The sequence below is a fragment of the Octopus bimaculoides genome, chromosome 22, assembly GCF_046866305.1.
Source record: "Octopus bimaculoides isolate indiv1 chromosome 22, ASM4686630v1, whole genome shotgun sequence".
NCBI lineage: Eukaryota > Metazoa > Mollusca > Cephalopoda > Octopoda > Octopodidae > Octopus > Octopus bimaculoides.
This window is the reverse complement of record NC_142949.1, coordinates 17,192,888-17,213,015: the sequence shown is the minus strand read 5'-3', so window position 1 is coordinate 17,213,015 and position 20,128 is coordinate 17,192,888. Positions and strand designations below refer to the sequence as shown.

At 35.4% G+C, this 20,128-nt stretch overlaps 1 protein-coding gene across 1 annotated transcript in view; it reads right to left on the bottom strand.

The window, feature by feature from the left end:
* Nucleotides 1–20,128, bottom strand: part of LOC106874360 (oxaloacetate tautomerase fahd2, mitochondrial) — a 144,165-nt gene that overhangs the window by 85,175 nt on the left and 38,862 nt on the right. The window contains exon 2 of the mRNA XM_089339793.1: nucleotides 19,656–19,872. Within this exon, the coding sequence (XP_089195919.1) occupies nucleotides 19,656–19,872 (217 nt within the window). The remainder of the gene's footprint in view (nucleotides 1–19,655; nucleotides 19,873–20,128) is intronic.

Here is a 20,128-nt window from a genome sequence, read left to right as displayed (position 1 = left end):
TAGCTGAAGCATCTCTTCCATGTTTTCCATGACTACAGATGATAGCAAGAGTTCACAAACTGAACAAGTTGGTCCTGGCCATGGACGGTTTTTTGTCTGTTCATCTGCTCAGTATCAGGCAATATTCACCAGTGGATTCAACAAGATTCATTTACCGAAATAGTTCACATCTATCGTGTTGCTTCCCATGATTTCAATGTAGATAATCAAACACATTCATTATTCCCCCATCTTAGCATCCATGGAAATTCTGAATCACATTTAATCCTTCCATTTTTGTCTATTCTACTGTTGCTGTGGTTGTGATTGTCATAATTGTTAAGTCTGTGATATTTCCAGAAAATAAAATCTGTGTGGAATGGCAGATGGGAAGTCAAATCATTGATGGGAATTTTAATTCATTTTACTTTTTTTCGTCAGATTCCATTTTTTCCCATTCCTTTGGCTCAGATGATTGACTCTCTATCTCTTTCCCCTTCTCTCTCTCTCACACACACACACACACACACACACATACCAGGTAACCATATACCTCCTCTACAGCAAGACACATGTTTCTGTCTCTCTGTCACACTCTAACCTTTCATCATCTGACACAAGATCCCCTCCTCCTCCAATGTCCCCCTCCCCCCATCAAAGTATCTTTGTCTTGTAAGTTATTTGGTGACCCTTCCAGTGCTGGTGCCACATAAAAAGCAACCAGTCCACACTGTAAAATGGAAGGCATTTGGAAGGACATCCAGCTGTGAGAACCATGTCAAAACTGCACTCAGTCCACTCTGCAGGGTGGTTGCTGTTAGGAAAGACATCCAGTCATGAAAACTATGCCAAAACAGACACTGAGGTCTACCTCAGCAGCTCCAGTAAAACCGTCCAACTCATGCCAGCATGGAAAGTGGATGTTAAATAAAGATGATGATGATGATGATGATGATGATGGTGATGATGGTGATGATGATGATGGTGATGGTGATGATGATGATGATGATGATGATGATGATGATGATGATGATGATGGTGGTGATGGTGGTGATGGTGATGATGGTGATGATGGTGACGATGATGATGGTGATGATGGTGGTGATGGTGGTGATGGTGATGATGATGATGATGATGATGGTGATGATGGTGGTGATTGTGGTGATGGTGATGATGGTGATGATGATGATGATGATGGTGATGATGATGTTGATGATGATGATGATGATGATGATGATGGTGGTGATGGTGATGGTAATGAAACAAGTGACTCTGCTGTCAGGCCTTTCTTTAGTTCTTCAGTTTTAGTCAATGCATGTCATGTGCTTTCATTTCTCTTCCTGTGGCATTAACAGACATATTCCAGCCTCTAGCTTGTCTCCTCTCTCTGTCTTTTCCTATTTTTTATTGCTTCTATAATGGCCTATGTTCCTCAGAGCTCACTGGTCTTTCATATGTCCCCTACTCAGGCATCCCAACCCACTCCTGTCTTTCCACCTCTTGTCACATTCATTGCGCATGCTCACACACACACACACACACACACACACATACACACACACATGCACACACAAGCACACGATGCCCAACTCATACTAATCACTACCTACACCCAATCCTTCTTCCACACAGCCTGATTCCATCCCTCTGGAATATTCTCCCTGGCAGGTACTGACCTGCAATGGTTTAAAGGGAACCTCTAACAGCATCAATCTGCCCCAGTCTCAAAGAGTCTGCAAAGATCACAAGCATTGCCTCTTCCTCCAGACCTTCAGTGTCAGTAAATGAGGTAAAACAGCAAAAAAAAGGAGCGGGGGTGGGGGGGGGGGGTAAAATAGCTATTTCTTCATAGTTTTCTTTCTTTTATCCATTGTGGTTCATGTCTAATCAGTTAGAACCCAGACAGTGTCTGTCTGTCAGAGTCTTGCTGTCCATATCTTGGTTATTCATTAGCTTTTTTTATCTAATCTTTGTTCTTTGAATGTCATATTTATCAAAGACCTGCCCAGGAGAATCAGTTTAAGCTCCAGTTTGTTTGAATATTTTGATAACATTCTGAACACGAGATCAGATAAATATTCCTGACACATTTTTAAAACAATGGATTTAGGGAATTCTGAGTATTAAGCCTCAAAGAGCATAGGAAACCTAACAAAAGGTGTTGAGAGGGTGGTCGGAGGGAACTAGAGAGGAGAGAGAACTGGGGAGGGGGTAGAACTGGAAAGTGGGGAGAACTGGGGAGGGGCCAGAAATGGAGTGGTGGAAGGGAGTGGGATGGGTGGTGGAGAAGAGAAAGAAAAAGAACAAACAGAAGCAGGAGGGAAAGGAGGTGGAGGAGGACTTTCAGATAGAAACACAGAAACTACAATGGTTTGGCATTTTGTTTCATTTTGATTTTTCTTATCATTTGCCTCTCTTTACGACATAATCTACACACACACACACACACACAACAGGCACAAGCATTTTTTTTTTTTGGTTCTTCGAATTATTTAATCAAGAGAAGTGTAGCCAGGCCTAGGTATGGCTCTGTGTTTAAGAAAGAGTTCTCCCTATCATATTCAGGTGGCCCTGAGCTCAATCCCACTACTTGGTACCTTGGGCCAGCATGTTCCACAACAGCTCTACATTGACCAATCACTCAATGACTTAATGTCTTGCAAGTGAAAAGGGTAGACAGAAAAATAACTGTGCAGAAGCTTATCATGTAAAAATACATCACTATCTTTTCTCTCTCTGAGGTACCCATGCATCTCCTTACTGCAAGACGCCTACATATATATATATATATAAAAGTTAATAAGAGTGAAAAAACTACAGAAGGCTTGTGTTACATGGTTAAAGTATATATTTAAATTATGTCAGAAAAATGTTAGAAAAACGTTAGAAAAATGTTAGAAAATCTTTTTGGTATATAAACATTGTATTTTGAGAAATAACCGGTTTCGTGTTGTCTTTTCAAATTTCTCTACTTCATTGTGTCGTGTTCGTTATATATATATATACATATATGTATGTGTTCATATATGTATGTGTACATATATGTATGTGTACATATATATATATATATATATATATATATATATATATATATATATATATATATATATATATATATATATATGTGTATGTGTACATATATATGCATGTATATATATATATATGTATATATATGATGTATGTATGTGGAGGCGCAATGACCTAGTGGTTAGGGCAGTGGACTCGCGGTTTCGATTCCCAGACTGGGCGTTGTGAGTGTTTATTGAGCAAAAACACCTAAAGCTCCACAAGGCTCCAGCAGGGGATGGTGGTGAACCCTGCTGTACTCTTTCACCACAACTTTCTCTCACTCTTACTTCCTGTTTTTGTTGTGCCTGTAATTCAAAGGGTCAGCCTTGTCACACTGTATCACACTGAATATCCCCGAGAACTATGTTAAGGGTACACGTGTCTGTGGAGTGCTCAGCCACTTGCACGAGCAGGCTGTTCTGTTGATCGGATCAACTGGAACCCTTGTCGTCGTAAGCGACGGAGTGCCAACAACAAAACAACAATGTATGTATATATATATATGTATATATATATATATATGTATGTATATATATATATATATATATATATATATATATATATTTGGGTTCGTGCCAGGTAAAAGCACCACTGATGCTATATTTCTAGTAAGACAACTGCAGGAGAAATACCTAGCCAAGGATAAACCTCTGAACCTAGCTTTCGTTGACATGGAGAAAGCCTTTGACAGGGTCCCCCAATCCCTTATCTGGTGGTCAATGAGGAAACTTGGGATAGAAGAATGGTTAGTGAGAGCTGTGCAAGCCATGTACAGAGATGCTGTCAGTAAGGTGAGGGTTGGAAATGAGTACAGTAAGGAATTCCGGGTAGAGGTAGGGGTCCACCAAGATTCTGTCCTCAGCCCCCTGCTATTTATCATAGTCCTCCAGGCGATCACAGAGGAATTCAAGATAGGATTCCCCTGGGAGCTCCTCTATGCTGATGACCTTGCACTAATTGCGGAGTCACTATCAGAACTACAGGAGAAGTTTCAGGTGTGGAAGCAAGGACTAGAATCGAAGGGCCTTAGAGTCAACCTAGCTAAAACCAAAATCCTAATAAGTAGGAAGGTAGATAAAACACAAACCCCTTCAGGTAGATGGCCCTGCTCAGTATGTAGAAAAGGAGTAGGTAGTAACTTTATAAGATGTACCCAGTGCAAGCTATGGACACATAAGAGGTGCAGCAATATCAAAGGCAGGTTAACTAGGAAGTTAGTTTTTGTATGTGGCAGATGTTCAGGTGCAATAAACACTGTAAACAAACAGGAAACAACTTCTGTCTCATTCCAGGGAGAAAAACTAGAGGTAGTTGATAGCTTCCGCTATCTGGGTGACCAAGTTAGTAGTGGGGATGGGTGCACTGAAAGTGTAGCTGCTAGAATAATAGCTTGGGCAAAGTTCAGAGAGCTCTTACCTCTGCTGGCGACAAAGGGACTATCACTCATAGTAAAAGGCTGACTGCATGACGCATGTGTACGAACAGCCATGCTACATGGCAGTGAAACATGGGCTGTGACTGCTGAGGACATGCGTAAGCTCGCAAGGAATGAAGCCAGTATGCTCCGCTGGATGTGTAATGTCAGTGTGCATACCCGACAGAGTGTAAGCATCTTGAGAGAAAAGCTGAACATAAGAAGCATCAGTTGTGGTGTGCAAGAGAGGCGATTGCGCTAGTATGGACATGTGGTGAGAATGGACGAGGATAGCTGCGTGAAAAAGTGCCACACCCTAACAGTTGAGGGAACCCGTGGAAGAGGTAGGCCCAGGAAGACTTGGGCTGAGGTGGTGAGGCAAGACCTTCGAACATTGGGCCTCACTGAGGCGATGACTTCTGACCGAGACCTTTGGAAATGTGCTGTGTGTGAGAAGACCCGGCAAATCAAGTGAGAACTAAATCCAAGGCCTCTGCCAGGGGTGTAGCCAGCCCACTCATGCGTACCTTTCCTACATTGGACACTAAACTCAGCTTGCGAAGACTTGTTGAGGCAAGTGAAATCGAACTAAATTCGACGACTGGCACCCGTGCCAACGTTGTCTCCTTCATTGGACACGAAACTCAGCTTGCGAAAACTTATTGGGGCAAGCGAATAGCAAAATCTGGATGGCACCTGTGCCCAGCGTCGCCTTTCTGGCACTTGTGCCCGTGACATGTGTAAGGATTTTCGAGCGAGATCGTTGCCAGTGCCCCTGGACTGGCTCTTGTGCGGGTGGCACATAAAATACACCATTATGAGCGTGGCCGTTGCCAGTACCGCCTGACTGGCGTTCGTGCGGGTGACACGTAAAAGCACCCACTACACTCTCTGAGTGGTTGGCGTTAGGAAGGGCATCCAGCTGTAGAAACTCTGCCAAATCAGATTGGAGGCTAGTGTTGCCATCCGGTTTCACCAGTCCTCAGTCAAATCGTCTAACCCATGCTAGCATGGAAAGCGGACGTTAAACGATGATGATGATGATATGTATGTATGTATGTATGTATGTGTGTGCGTGTATATATATATATATATATATATATATATATATATAGCAATAAGAAAATGGAGGGGAATATGAGGTACTCATCATCTTGCAGACACTGTACTCTGTTGATTAATCCGTTTATTTTACAACCAAGCAGACAATAAAGACAATATACAGACACTTGTGACATACTATGTCATATCAACAATTAAAATTTCAAATTTAAAAGGACATCTAGCAACTGAAGAAGGACAAAATCTTACAGCTGTTTCGGCCTTAACATCCGCACCTTCATACAATAATAAAAATAGAAAATGCTTATTATGCATCAATGAAATTTTTTTCCTAATTAGGGCCAAAATTCCGCTTATTAACAATCTGAATGAACGCGTTTCATGCCTTCATAAAATTGGGCATACCTTCTCTAAATTCAAGTAGAACCTAGTAATAATATACCATCCCTGATGTAATAGTGTTTATTTAAAGCTAACCACTCTTACTATCCTATATTGTATGAGCTTAAATGTGATATTTATGTATATATATTGAATATAAATAGAACCTAGTACTAAAGCACCACATCTGTGTTTACTAACATTGTATTAACATATGATAATTAAGCAGACATAGGTAAATGAGTATATATATTTAGTTTGATATAATTATGTTGATGTAGGCATACATACACCTGTGAGTAGTTATTACTGTAAGTACTACCTCTGTATTGATATAAGTATCTGTAGATATAGGTGTGTGTATATATATATATGCATATATGGATGTATTTATATGTGTTCTTATTGTTATTGTTATGATTACTATAAATACTCCTCCTGTTTTTGTCTATGTATTTATTTGTTAGTGTATACATATATGTGTATGTATACATATATGGATCTACTTATTGATGGGTGTAAGATGTGTATATGCACATGTATGTGCGTGTGAGGGTATATATATATGTGTGTATATGTATATGTATATATATGGATATGTGTATATGTATGTATACATATGTCTATGGGTGTGTCATTGGGTCTATGTATGTATATATATATGTCTATGTGTAGGTGTGACAAGAGAATTGACAAAACCAGGAATTTCCAAGGCCTCAGGTTTTATTTCGGAGATTTCCTTCTCCTAGGTAGATTACCAACCAAGGTTAAAGAGCTTCTACCTGCCCATGAGGTAACCTAACCGACACTCAGACACTCTGTAAAGTGAACAAATATCACTCCGGTGACCGATGTGGAGCAGCTCATAAAAAAAAAAAAATAATAAAAAATAAATAAATAAATAAAAATATAAAAAAATATATATATATAAATAAAATATAAAAGATAAAAAATAGTATATATATAAAATTAAAATTATTCATATATACATATTTACAGACATTCACACACATATACACACCCATACATATATATATATATACATATTTACAGACATTTTGTTGGATGGTCGTTGACTGTTCAGGAGTTCATCCGCCCTTTGACAGGTCTTATTTTTCGTCCTGCAGGGTGTCCAACAACACCCTCCTCACCAAGCAAGCCTGGTGGGGTTGCCAGTTTAGTCGCCGACGACCCGACCATGCAACAGGTTGTACTGGATTACATGTTACCAGTAGCACTGAAGAGCGACCTGAATTTGTTTCAGACATTTTAAAATAAGTTACAGGTGCATTTTTAGGTTTCTGCCAACCAACCAATTGAATGATTTTACTAAGATTTGGAGTACAGGAAGTACCTGTGCAGATGAATAATTTTTAGTGGGTGTAGCTTGCACTGCACTACCCCCACTTATTAGCCCAAGAAATCGTGGGATTTCCCTTTTGTCTGTGGTTGGAAAGGTGCTCGCCCGCATTTTGTTAGAACGTTTAAATACCTTTATAGTTCCAAGTATGGTGTCTGAGTCTCAGTGTGGTTTTCGTTCCTCCAGGGGCACAGCTGATTGTATCTTTACTGTCAGACAATTACAGGAGAAGTGCATTGAACAGAATCTTGCTCTGTACCATTGCTTTGTTGATTTGAGCAAAGCATTCGATACTGTTAATCGAAGTGCTCTGTGGCTAATTCTGGGGAAAATTGGTTGCCCAGAAAAGTTTATAAATATGGTCAAGGCTTTGCATCAGGATATGAGAGCTAGGGTTAATTTTGGTGGTAGGCTTTCTGAATCCTTTGCTGTGGAAAATGGAGTAAAGCAGGGAGACCTTGATGCACCCACCCTCTTTGCAATATACTTTGCCGTTGTGGTGTCACATTCCTTTCAAAACTCTGAGGAGGGTATCTACATAAAATATCGAACAACGGGGAATGTTTTTAATTTGACCCGACTGAAGTTTAAAACGAAGGTTTTTACTTCACTTATTAGGGAAATTTTGTATGCTGACGATTGCGATCTGGTTAGTCATTCTGAATCGGGTCTGCAATCCCTTGTATCTGCATTTGATGCAGCTTGTGATGATTTTGGCCTGACCATCAATCTGAAAAAAAACAGTTGTGATGTATCAACCTGCGTATGGTGCTGTTTGTAACCTCCCTAAAATTTTTGTTATGGGAAAGTTACTTGAGGTTGTAAATTCATTTGTCTACCTGGGAAGCTCTGTTCAAGATGATGGAAATCTTGATACGGAAATACACCTGCGAATTCAAAGGGCAGCAAAAGCATTTGGTGGCTTGGAGTCAAGCGTCTGGCGCCAGCGACATATAAATAACAATACAAAGCTGGCTCTTTACAAATCATTTGTCTTAACATCCCTATTGTATTCCTGTGAAACTTGGACCTGTTATGAAAGGCATTTTAAAATGTTAGAAAAATTCCACCAAAAATGCCTTCGTCATATTTTAAGAATTAAATGGAATTCTTTTACTCCAAACACAGATATCCTTGCATCTGCAGGCATCCCCTCAATTAAAGCCATGATTTTGAGGAACCAATTGAGATGGTGTGGCCATATTGTTCGAATGGCAGATGAACGCATGCCGAAACAGCTGTTTTATGGTGAGCTTGCAGAGGGGAAACGTTATCGGCATAAACCTAAAAAAAGGTTTAAGGATGGCATAAGGACTGCTATGAAGTCAATTGGAATGGCTCCAAAAGATATAGAAGTCCTCGCTTCAGATCGAGTTGGATGGCGAACAAGGGTGTGGAGTGGAGTGAAAGCATTTGAAGAGGCCAGGATGATGCAAGCAGGGCTCAAGAGACATTTAAGGAAAAAGGTGAAGACTGAGAAGGTGAATGACAAGGACCTTTTTGTGTTCACAGTCTGTGACAGACCATGTCTGTCCTTGGCTGGCCTCAAATCTCACCTGCGAACCCATGGAAAACAAACCTCACCCAGCTATTCTGATTATATGTCTGTGCACACGTTTGAATGTGGTGTGTGCCAGAGGGTTTGCAAATCCAATGGGGGTCTTAAAAGACATGTTAGGATCCACAATGAGCAGAACTTACTTGCAGGTATTGGTAGTGCAAATCAGAGGTGCAATCTGTGTGGGTGTTTTTTCAAAACACTGTCTGGTTTAAAAAGCCACATCAGACGCCATGAAAGGGCTAAGGTGTAGGTGCAGGAGGTGGTCAAACTCTGTTTAAGGAGTAGACAACAACCACCATGTGTAGGTGTATGTGTACCTATATATTTACAATCATTTATGGGTATATCATATGCTTGTAGATGTATGTATTAAGATATATGCATCTATATGTACACATATATGTAGTTGTAGGTGGGTATGCATTATATCTGGGTATGTATGTGCGTGCGTATTGACAATTAAGTATGTATTATATGCCTGCATGCACATGTAGATGTATATACTGATGTATGAATACAGTTATGTGGATGTGTAGGTAGACTTATATGTATATGTATGCAGGTGTGTGTGTGGTTGTGTGAGTGTGTACGTGTATATGTGTATATATGTGTGTGTGTACGTTTGAGTGTGTATATATATATAAAGATGTGTGGGTGAGTGTCTATTACTGGCTATGGACTCTGGTACTCAACGCTACTTTTAGCCAGGGTTTGGACTGATTTATTCATCGATTGATTGTTTAGTCAATTAATTATTTACTCATTTGAGTAGGTGAAGGATTGGCTGATTGATGAATGAACTGATGTATTGGTTAATTAATAGCTAGAATAGTAAGTTATGAAAGATACTCAAATTTTAGGACTACCCCCATCCACTCTTGTCTCTATAATAAATAGTGTCCCATATATAAATTTAACAGTAGAAATGATGAGATATACTTACACGTGAATCACTGAGTTTATGAATAACTGCCTTAGAGGTTTATTAGTTAAGTGACTCTACGGAATCCTGCTGTCAGACATAAGAAATTTTTAAGCATAATCTAAGACAATGGGTCGGGTGCAATAGCTTTTGATCGTATTTTTACCTAAAATAACTGCAATTTGATAACATATAGGTATACTTTTTGGATCCTTGTGATTTGACGGCCAACACTTGTTTTCTTAACGAAACACTTTCAAACTTGGGACACTGGTAGAATGTGTCATACAAAACAACTTTTTCTCTTAGCCTTCTTAACAATAAATTGTACATCGCAAGTTATTTCATGTTAAAGTTGTCGTATTTCTGTAATTTCAACCAATCACTGACGTCTATTCAGCTGAATACAGTCAGTGCTCTTTTGTAAACAGCCGGTGTTAAGTGTGTTATTCCCTGTGACATATTTCATCCGGTTTAATCGTAATTTATACGCATATATTGTTTATATAATAATTTACGCTGTGCGTATCTGTGTGTATGTATTTTTGCCATAACCTCACTCATAACCCTAACCCTAACCCTAACCCTAACCCCAACCCTAACCCTAACCCTAACCCCAACCCTAACCCTAACTCTAAAACCCGAACCCTAACCCTAAACTAGTGTTTGATTTGAAGAAGATTTGGCTGCTATTTCTAGGAAATGAAGCACTTGGTGAAGGTGCATTAATAATTCAAGTATTTTGATGGCTTTTTCCCCTTTGTTTACGAACAGTCTAGTTAATCGGAAACGTCAGAACTAACGGGGATTAATACCATATACACCGTCACAGCACAAACTGTATTCAACTGAATAGACGTCAGTGATTAGTTGAAATTATCGAAATAAGACAATTTTTAACGTGAAATAACTTCGAATACAAAATTTTTTATCTGTTCTATACCACAAAATATACAAGTATACGAAGTTTGAAAGTGTTTCGGTACCAAAAACACTACATAAAAAAATGTTGCCCGTCAAATCATAAAGGTCCTACTTTTTATATGTGTAGGAATTTTAATGTGTAGGAGTTTTAATATGTAATCGAAGACTGTATTATAGACGTAATCTTAGCGTTTAACGCCAACATACATGAAGTGGAATACGAGCAGTCTTATAGTGTTACTATGTTATTGCTTTGTTTTGTTACTTTACCCCTGATTATAGTGTGGTCGTGTATGTGCGTATACGTACATACGAATATTTATTTGCATCCGCATATAAACTTCTTAATAATTTATTTAATAACTTATTTAATCTTTGTATTTGTATATACATACCATCTATATAAGTATATACAGGCATGTATGTGTGTGTATATGTATATGTATGTGTGCACGTATATAAATATATAAATGCACACGTATGTGTGGATGTATGTATACTCACGCCTAACTCATTTGACCGGTTAGTGGCTATCCAACCGTAGCTAAGCCAGGACAGTTTAAAACAATAGATGTCCAATTAGATGAGAGGACTTAACAGCAAAAATAATCCCTCCCCAAATGCCAGCAGGATTCCAAATACCCACTACTAGCAGAACCCTATCTTCTCCATAAACGAAAAAATAACGAAGTATCTCATCGCAGTTTAAAATGTCTACACATTATTATCTCAACAATTCTTCAAGAAATAATTTCTACATAGACCCCTCCACCACATAGAGAACTCGTACCCCACAGGTTTAGCATATAAACAAATATATATATATATATATATATACATATATGTCTGAACATTGTGATAAAAATACAGTGATAAGAACCATTGCACCGTTACTACTTTCCAAACGCAACTGAAAACGTTTGTACCAGGGATCATGTATGTATGGGAGTATTTATATATACATATGTGTATGTATGTATGTATGTGTGGGTGGGTATATATATATGTGTCTGTCCTCTCATATATAGTAACAGTGACTTTTGACTCTTTTGGTATGCATGTACAGCCATCTTTGTATGTACATCTGAACACACATATAGGTATTCATGTGTTTATGTTTTTGTATTCATGTATTTCTGTATATGGTAATGTATACATGCATATGCATGTATATATGAGATTTTATGACTCTTTATATGTTTTTTTTTATATATTTTCATATTTGTAGTTGAATTTTGCAAAATTCATGAATTGAATTTTGTAAATCTCTGAAGAGGCCTAGTGAATCATGCATGTATCCCCATTGCATCCTTTTCATCTACCAATCACTCCAGCGTACTGGAGCTATATAGACAGAATGGGACGTGCCAATGCTAGGCCGAAACAGCTGTAAGATTTTGTCCCTTCTTCGGTTGATAGATGTCCTTTTAAATTTGAAATTTTAATTGTTGATATGATGGTATGTCGTAAGTGCCTGTATATTGTCTTTATTGTCCGTTTGCTTGTAAAATAAACGGATTAATCAACAGAGTACAGTGTCTGCAAGTTGATGAGTACCTCATATTCCCCTCCATTTTCTTATTGCTATATAAATTTAGGGTAAAACCCCTTTTTACCCGCACCCACTGACTGCACTTGGTAAAACACTATTGTAACAATAATTGGGTACCCTCCTAGCAGTATATTGGATAGATATTATCCCTTAGTGGGTTGGATTCTCAACCTCTAACTCTCTTTGTATATATATATATATATCTATATATATAATAACATAAATAATATATAATTATATGCATATATCCATACATATACCTACATACCTACATCTATATGCATACATACATGCATATATGGGTACAGGACATCACAAAAAACGTTAAACACAATGAGAAACAAAAACATATAGACGAAGACAGAAAACGAACATTTTTCGAACAACGAAAAAAAAAAGCAGAGAAACGAGACATGCAACATAAAGAATATTTCCCTTCTTCAGTTGTCCCTTTTCCATCTACTCCACGTTTCGAAGGCAAGGACAATACGCAACTTCGTTGGAACAGTCCTTCCCGCAAAGCAAATTAAATAAAATTTGGAATTTTTTGCGGAGGGTGATAGTGTAAACAAGAACAGGACAGTGAGAACAAAACAGTAAAAGACAGTAAAAACAAGACAGAACAGTGAAAACAAACGGTAAGGGCTGTTAGACCAAAACGATAGAAAAATTATTATTTTGAACGCTAATTGGAGAGTGAATGAGACAAAAAAATTCACGTCTTCTCTATAGGAAGGCAGGAAATCGAATATATATATGTATATATAGATGAAATTACTTAGAAAAGGATGCGTGGCGTTCGATCATATAATAATATAAATAATATATAAATATATGCATATATACATACATATATGTACATACCTATATATATATATATATATATATATATATATATATATATATATATATATATGCATAAATGGGTACAGGACATTGACAAAACGTTGACAAAATGAAAAACAAAAACATAGAAAACGAACATTTTTCGAACAGAGTTGCATGTCTCGTTTCTCTGTTTTTTCGTTGTTTTTTGGGTTTTTTTCGTTGTTCTAAGTAAGTTTTATATATATATATATATATATATATATATATATATATATATATATATATATATATATATATATATATATATATATATTTGTTTTGCAAGATGTGAAATCGTGTGTTGAAACGGATGTTGTTGTATTTGAGGATGGTCATATTGCCAGTTTAGCCAAAAAAACAAAACACACGCACTGTATATTTGGTGTTAATTTGCTTCAGCTTTATATTACATTACATTACATTACATTAATCCTATTTCGGCCAGAATTCTTTCGTCACACTTCTGTGACTTCATCAGTGACACACATAAGAAAGAAGAAAGCAAAGAACTCTGGCCGAAATAGGATTAATGTAATGTAATGTAATATAAAGCTGAAACAAATTAACACCAAATATACAGTGCGTGTGTCTTTTATTGGCTAAACTGGCAATATGATCATCACCAAATACAACAATATATATATATATATATATATATATATATATATATATATATTTTTTTTTTCAAGCACTCATCGATGAAAATTTACTATCACATATAGAAAAATTAATAATTAAAAGCACAATAAATGAGTATAATATAAAGTAAAGTAAATATCATAAGATAAATATAATAAAAAGATTACACGTGTTTCATAACTAATTTTCAAATAGAAAAGAAATTTAAATCGATTAAAATCAATTGAAATTATCGAAAATAAATTCTATTCAAAAATATAGCTACTCGTCAGATCGTAAGTAGAACAATAATTAGATATATATCTCAACCAACAATAAGTACCAACTGAATTAATATGAAATACTTATTATATAAAGATAGAAAAATTATTTTAAAAATATCATAATATCAAAATAATAACCATTCAATAATCATCCCTTCATCCATTATAATAACATGTATATTATATACAAAAAACATCTTACATAAATTATCATTGTTTTAAATTATCATTGTTTTAAATTATCATTGTTTTAAATACAAGTTGAACGAAGTTTAAGTTTAAAATAATAATGAAGATAAAATTAGTACATATTTAACCGGTGTAATAGTTAAAGCTATACTATTTAAAGCTAAAGACTTTATTTAATTATAATTAAAGATCAATTGAATAATAGAAAAATACAAGATTATTTATTTCTACAAACATAATAATAAAAAATATGAATGAAAAAATTATGAATGGAAAAATTATGAATGAAAAAATTAGGAAAGAAAAAATTATTAAGAATAAAAGATTAAACTTTATATATATATACAAAGTTTTGATTTAAAAAAACTTTAACGATATTATAAACTATAAAGATTAATAATTAATCAAATATTATTTATCAAAAATAATCGAAAATATATCAACACTATTCAAATCAAAGTTCTAATATTATGTTGAAATGAAACTATAACTTCTAAATAATTTAGTGTTAAATAAGTTATCTATTAAAAATAATCTATAAAGAACCAAATGAATAATATAAGAACAAGAATACATATTATTTTCAAATAGTAGAAAATCTTTAGCAAAGTGAAAAACAGTACTTATCCAAATTTTTCTGTAATTTTATATATACTTTATCTATAAGGCTCAATTTAATTTTAATTTTTTATAAATTGATTTTAATTGAGTTTTTTACCTGTAATTTTGGATTTTGTCCCTAATATTATTATATATATATATATATTAATATATATAGTTTTAATATATATATAGATAGATAGATATAGGAATTTCTTCAATGGCCAGATAACTGAAGAGATGGCGGCGTGGGTTTCCACCCCGACATCCAAAACTCGGAGCTTTATCATGGCTACCGAATAATTGTCACATATTTTTTCAGATATATATATATATATATATATATATATATATATATATATATATATATATATATATATATATATATATATATATATATATATATATATATATATATATATATATATATATATATGTATGTATGTATGTATATATTTCTAATGATCATCATCATCATTATTGTTTAACGTGCGCTTTCTATGCTAGCATGGGTTGGACGATTTGACTGAGGACTAGCAGACCAGATGGCTGCCCCAGGCTTCAATCTGATCTGGCAGAGTTTCTACAGCTGGATGCCCTTCCTAACGCCAACCACTCCGAGAGTGTAGTGGGTGCTTTTACGTGTTACCGGCACGAGGGCCAGTCAGGCGGTACTGGCAGCAGTCACGTTCAAAGTGGTGTTTTTTATGTGCCACCTGCACAGGAGCCACTCCAGCGGCACTGGCAACGACCTCGCTCGAATGATTTTCAAATGTGCCACCAGCACAAGTGCAAGAGGCAACGCTAGTAACGATTACGCTCAAATGGGTGCTATTTACGTACCACTGGCACGGAAGCCAGACAGCCACTCTGGCAATGATCACGCTTGGACGGTGATGTTAGCGCTTCACTAGCACAGGTGCCAGTCATCGAATTTGGTTCAATTACGACTTCGATTTCACTTGCCTCAACAGGTCTTCGCAAGCAGAATTTAGTGTCCAATGAAGGAAAGGTACGCATAAGTGGGATGGCTACACCCCTGGCAGAGGCCACGGATTATGGTATCTATCTATCTATCTATCTATTTATCTATCTATCTCTCTCTCTCTCTCTCTATATATATATATATATATATATATATATATATATATATATATATATGTATATATATATATATATATATATATATATATATATATATATATATATATATATATATATGTATGTATATATATATATATATATATATATATATATATATATATATATATATATATATATATATATATACATATATATAATATTATATATATATATATATATATATATATATATATATATATATATATATATATATATATATATATATATATATATATATATATATATATATATATATATATATATAGTGGGGTTGTGTTAACCGCACGTGGAGAAATAATAGGAAAATGAAAAATAATAAGGCAGAATGCTAAACTGAAAGCATATTTTAATATAGATGTGTAAAAAGGATTTCTAACCGGCTTTCATTGCATGGCAAATTTTCAAGAAGAGGGAGAATGAAAATGCTTTTTACAAAAAAGTAAAAAATGATATATAAAATATATTATTTATATATATATATATATATATATATGGCTCATCTGGAAAGGCAGCTACATGTCTAAATTCAAGGACTGAACTTTTCGGATCATGTCCATATGTGGCTAAATATTTGCTACATTTTTGGTCCCCCTGAGTTTACTGATAGGACTTGCTTTCTATATTGTGTCTATATATAAGCTTTTTTATCTCTATACTTTTTACTTAGATTTCTTATATATTTTTTATATTTTTTTACATATTTATAGAGATAATGTTTTGTATATTTTTCACACATATTTTTTCTGTTTTCTCCCCTCCACCCTGCTTTTTTCCTGTGTCTGTGTGCGGGTACGTGCATATATAGATGTATGTGCGTGCATGCGAAAATATGCGCATATAGACGCGTCTTAACCTTATAGCTTTTTCACACTTTCTTCTGTATTTTGCTTTTAGCCCTGAGATTTTTTTTTGCGTGCGTGTGTATGGGTGCGAGGCTGCTGAGTGCGTGTGTGTGGGTGTGTATGCGAGTATATATATGTATATGTACATATATGTATAGTTTTTGGCAAGTATGTGGGTGAGCATGTGTGTGTTTCAAGCGAGGGTGGTTTACTATATACATATAGGCGAACGTACGGATTGGTGCGCTTACCCGAACTCTATAGACTTTTCTACTCCCTTACCTTTACCCCCTCCCCTTACTTAGCGGTCTATAGCTCTTTTGTCTTAATAACGGTCAACCACACAGTAATTTCCCTTTGTTTAACGGTCATTTTTCACAGGAATTTTCAATGGCCGGATAACTGAAGAGATGTTGGCGTGGATTCCCACTCCGGCATCCAAAACTTGGAGTTTTATCATGGCTAACGAATAAGTGTCACATATTTTTACAGATATATATATATACATATATATGCATACATATATATATGTATATATACATACATATAGGTGAGAAAGTTGGTATGTGAAAGCACGTGGTTGGATGTATAAAAGATAAACAAGAGTGAAAAAACTACAGAAGGCTTGTGTTACATGGTTGAAGTATATATTTAAATTGTTATGTCAGAGAAATGTTGTAAAATTTTGGGTATAGAAACATTGTATTTGGAGAAATAACCGGTTTCGTGTTGTCTTTTCAAATTTCTCTACCTGTATCGTAACGTCTTCGCTCCAGTGTATAAAATGGAGTTCTAGATAGGGGGAGATAATCAGGGATTTTTTCCGGTATAAGGGAGATAATCGAAATGTAGGAGGTGATAGATTTTGATTAATTTACCATGATTTGGTTTAGAAGGAATAGAATGTTAGGTTTTGTTCTATATTTTTTTCTCTCAGTGAGGTGAATTTCCTTATTTAAAAGTGTTAGCAATGGATAAGTTTGGGCTTATATTTTTCAATGAAGAAGGTTTCCTTATTTAATCTAATTTGTGTTGGTGTTCCAATGGCTCATTGATAGAATGGAAAGATTATAAATTGTGGTAGCATTTGTTTTGCGCATTTCTCAATATGTTCACTAAAGGGCATCATTCTGCATTCTGGGAATGTAATCTGCTGTCGATGCAGCAGAGACTTTAGACTACAAGAACTCAAAAACACACTAATTGACAGACACTACCCAGTTCAACTCGTAGAGGATGGAATCAGACGTGCATCACAAATCGACATAGAAAGCTTAAGAAAAGTTAAACACAGCAACACACCTTCCCCGAAAATACTGCGGTACATATCCACATACAACCCCAGAAACAAGGAAGCCTTCACCATCATCACCCAAAACATACCAATGCTACATAAGGACCCTAAATTAAAGGAAATTTTACACACACACAAAATCATTAAAAGCTACAAACAACCAAAATCACTAAAAAAGATCCTCACAAAGGCAAAATTATTTTCCAAAATAACAGATGCAAAAGTGAAAAAATGTGGTCGACCAAATTGCGGAACATGCCCAAACCTTCTAGAAGGTTCAGAATTCCTTTTCAAAGAGGGACAAAAATTCAAAATTGAATCTGACTTTACTTGTGCCTCAGAAAACCTTATTTATGTCATAAGATGCTCGGGCTGCCATGAAAACTACATATGGTCCACGGGATTATCGCTCAGACGCAGATGCACTCTGCATCGACAGCAGATTGCGTTCCCAGAATACAGAATGATACCCTTTAGTGAACATATTGAGAAATGCGCAAAACAAATGCTACCACAATTTATAATCTTTCCAGTCTATCAATGTGCCATTGGAACACCAACACAAATTAGATTAAATAAGGAAACCTTCTTCATTGAAAAATATAAGCCAATGCATAGGAACCAGCTTAACCGTAAGACATTTTAACTGACATTCGGTTAAAATGTCTTACGGTTAAGCTGGTTCCTATGTATTTCCCTGATGAGAAGATTACATCCTTATCAACATCACCTATTCCTTTGGAAGGTACAATTTGTAATCTTCGAAACATATGTTGGAAATAAAAGAATTCATTTAACATATGCGTTTTACTCCATTTACTAAATTTGTATATTTACTCAAGTACCCAAAATAACAAGGAGTTTCTACCTCATAAGCAGGAGTTACACCACAGTCATTTTGTGATCTTTGCTACCCTGGTATCTATTAACCAATTTATCTGTCAGAGTTAATTATTAACTTAGAGAAAATAAATGCATATAATAAAATATATACATATATATATATATATATATATATATATATATATATATATATATATATATATATATACATATATATATATATACATATATATGTACAAACATACACACACACATACACACACACATACACACACACACATACACACACACACATATATGACACATTTCTACACAGATTCAATCTATGAAATTCACTTGCAAGGCTTCAGTTGTCTTTGCGCTTCTGTAGAAGACGCTTAAAATGTGGCATAGTGGAACTGAATCCAAAACCACTTTGCTCTTAAAGTAAAAATCTTTGCCACATATTAGATCTGAGTCCACACACACACACACAAAATAAATAATAGCACATATCTTGCCAAAATAAACAGAAACAAAGACAGGCTGTCTCCTTGTATTATTTCTTGTGGCAGATTTATAACACCAGTAGCAATTATTGCATTTTCGATAAGAATAGCAAGAAGATTTATTCAGATATCAGCAAAGCTTTCAATGAGACCAACAAAGTGAGTCACGGGTTTTTTTCCCCGAATGCAGTGATTGTGGTTACTATGTTGTGATATCAGTGAAACCAGTAAAGTTAATAAAAGAATACAAGAATATGCCTTACTGTCGTTTCTTTGGGATATTCAACATTATCAGTTGGACCAACAATGCAGCTGGAGAACTTACTAAAGATCACCGGTTCTACAGGCAGTTCAATATTCATTTCTTCACAGTGGTCTTTGTAGTTCATACCAACACAAATTAATTTATCAGGATTTGTAATTGGTGACAATAACTTTACATCTTCCTTTGCACTTGAACACTTTGAGTTTTCAACCACCCTACAAAAAGAAAGGAAGCATTAAATGACCTTAGTTTCTTTGGTAGAAGAATAGAAATTTCTTAGTTTAATATTAATAACATCAAGACTAATATTCCCTGCTGCAATTAATGAGACCTGGACACTATACACTGGACAAGAGAAGAAGCTCAATGACTTTCATCTGACTGTGCAAGATCCTTGGTATCACCTGACAAAACAAAGTAACCAACAGAGAAGTCTTGAAATAGGCAACACTTCTGAGCATGACAGCTATT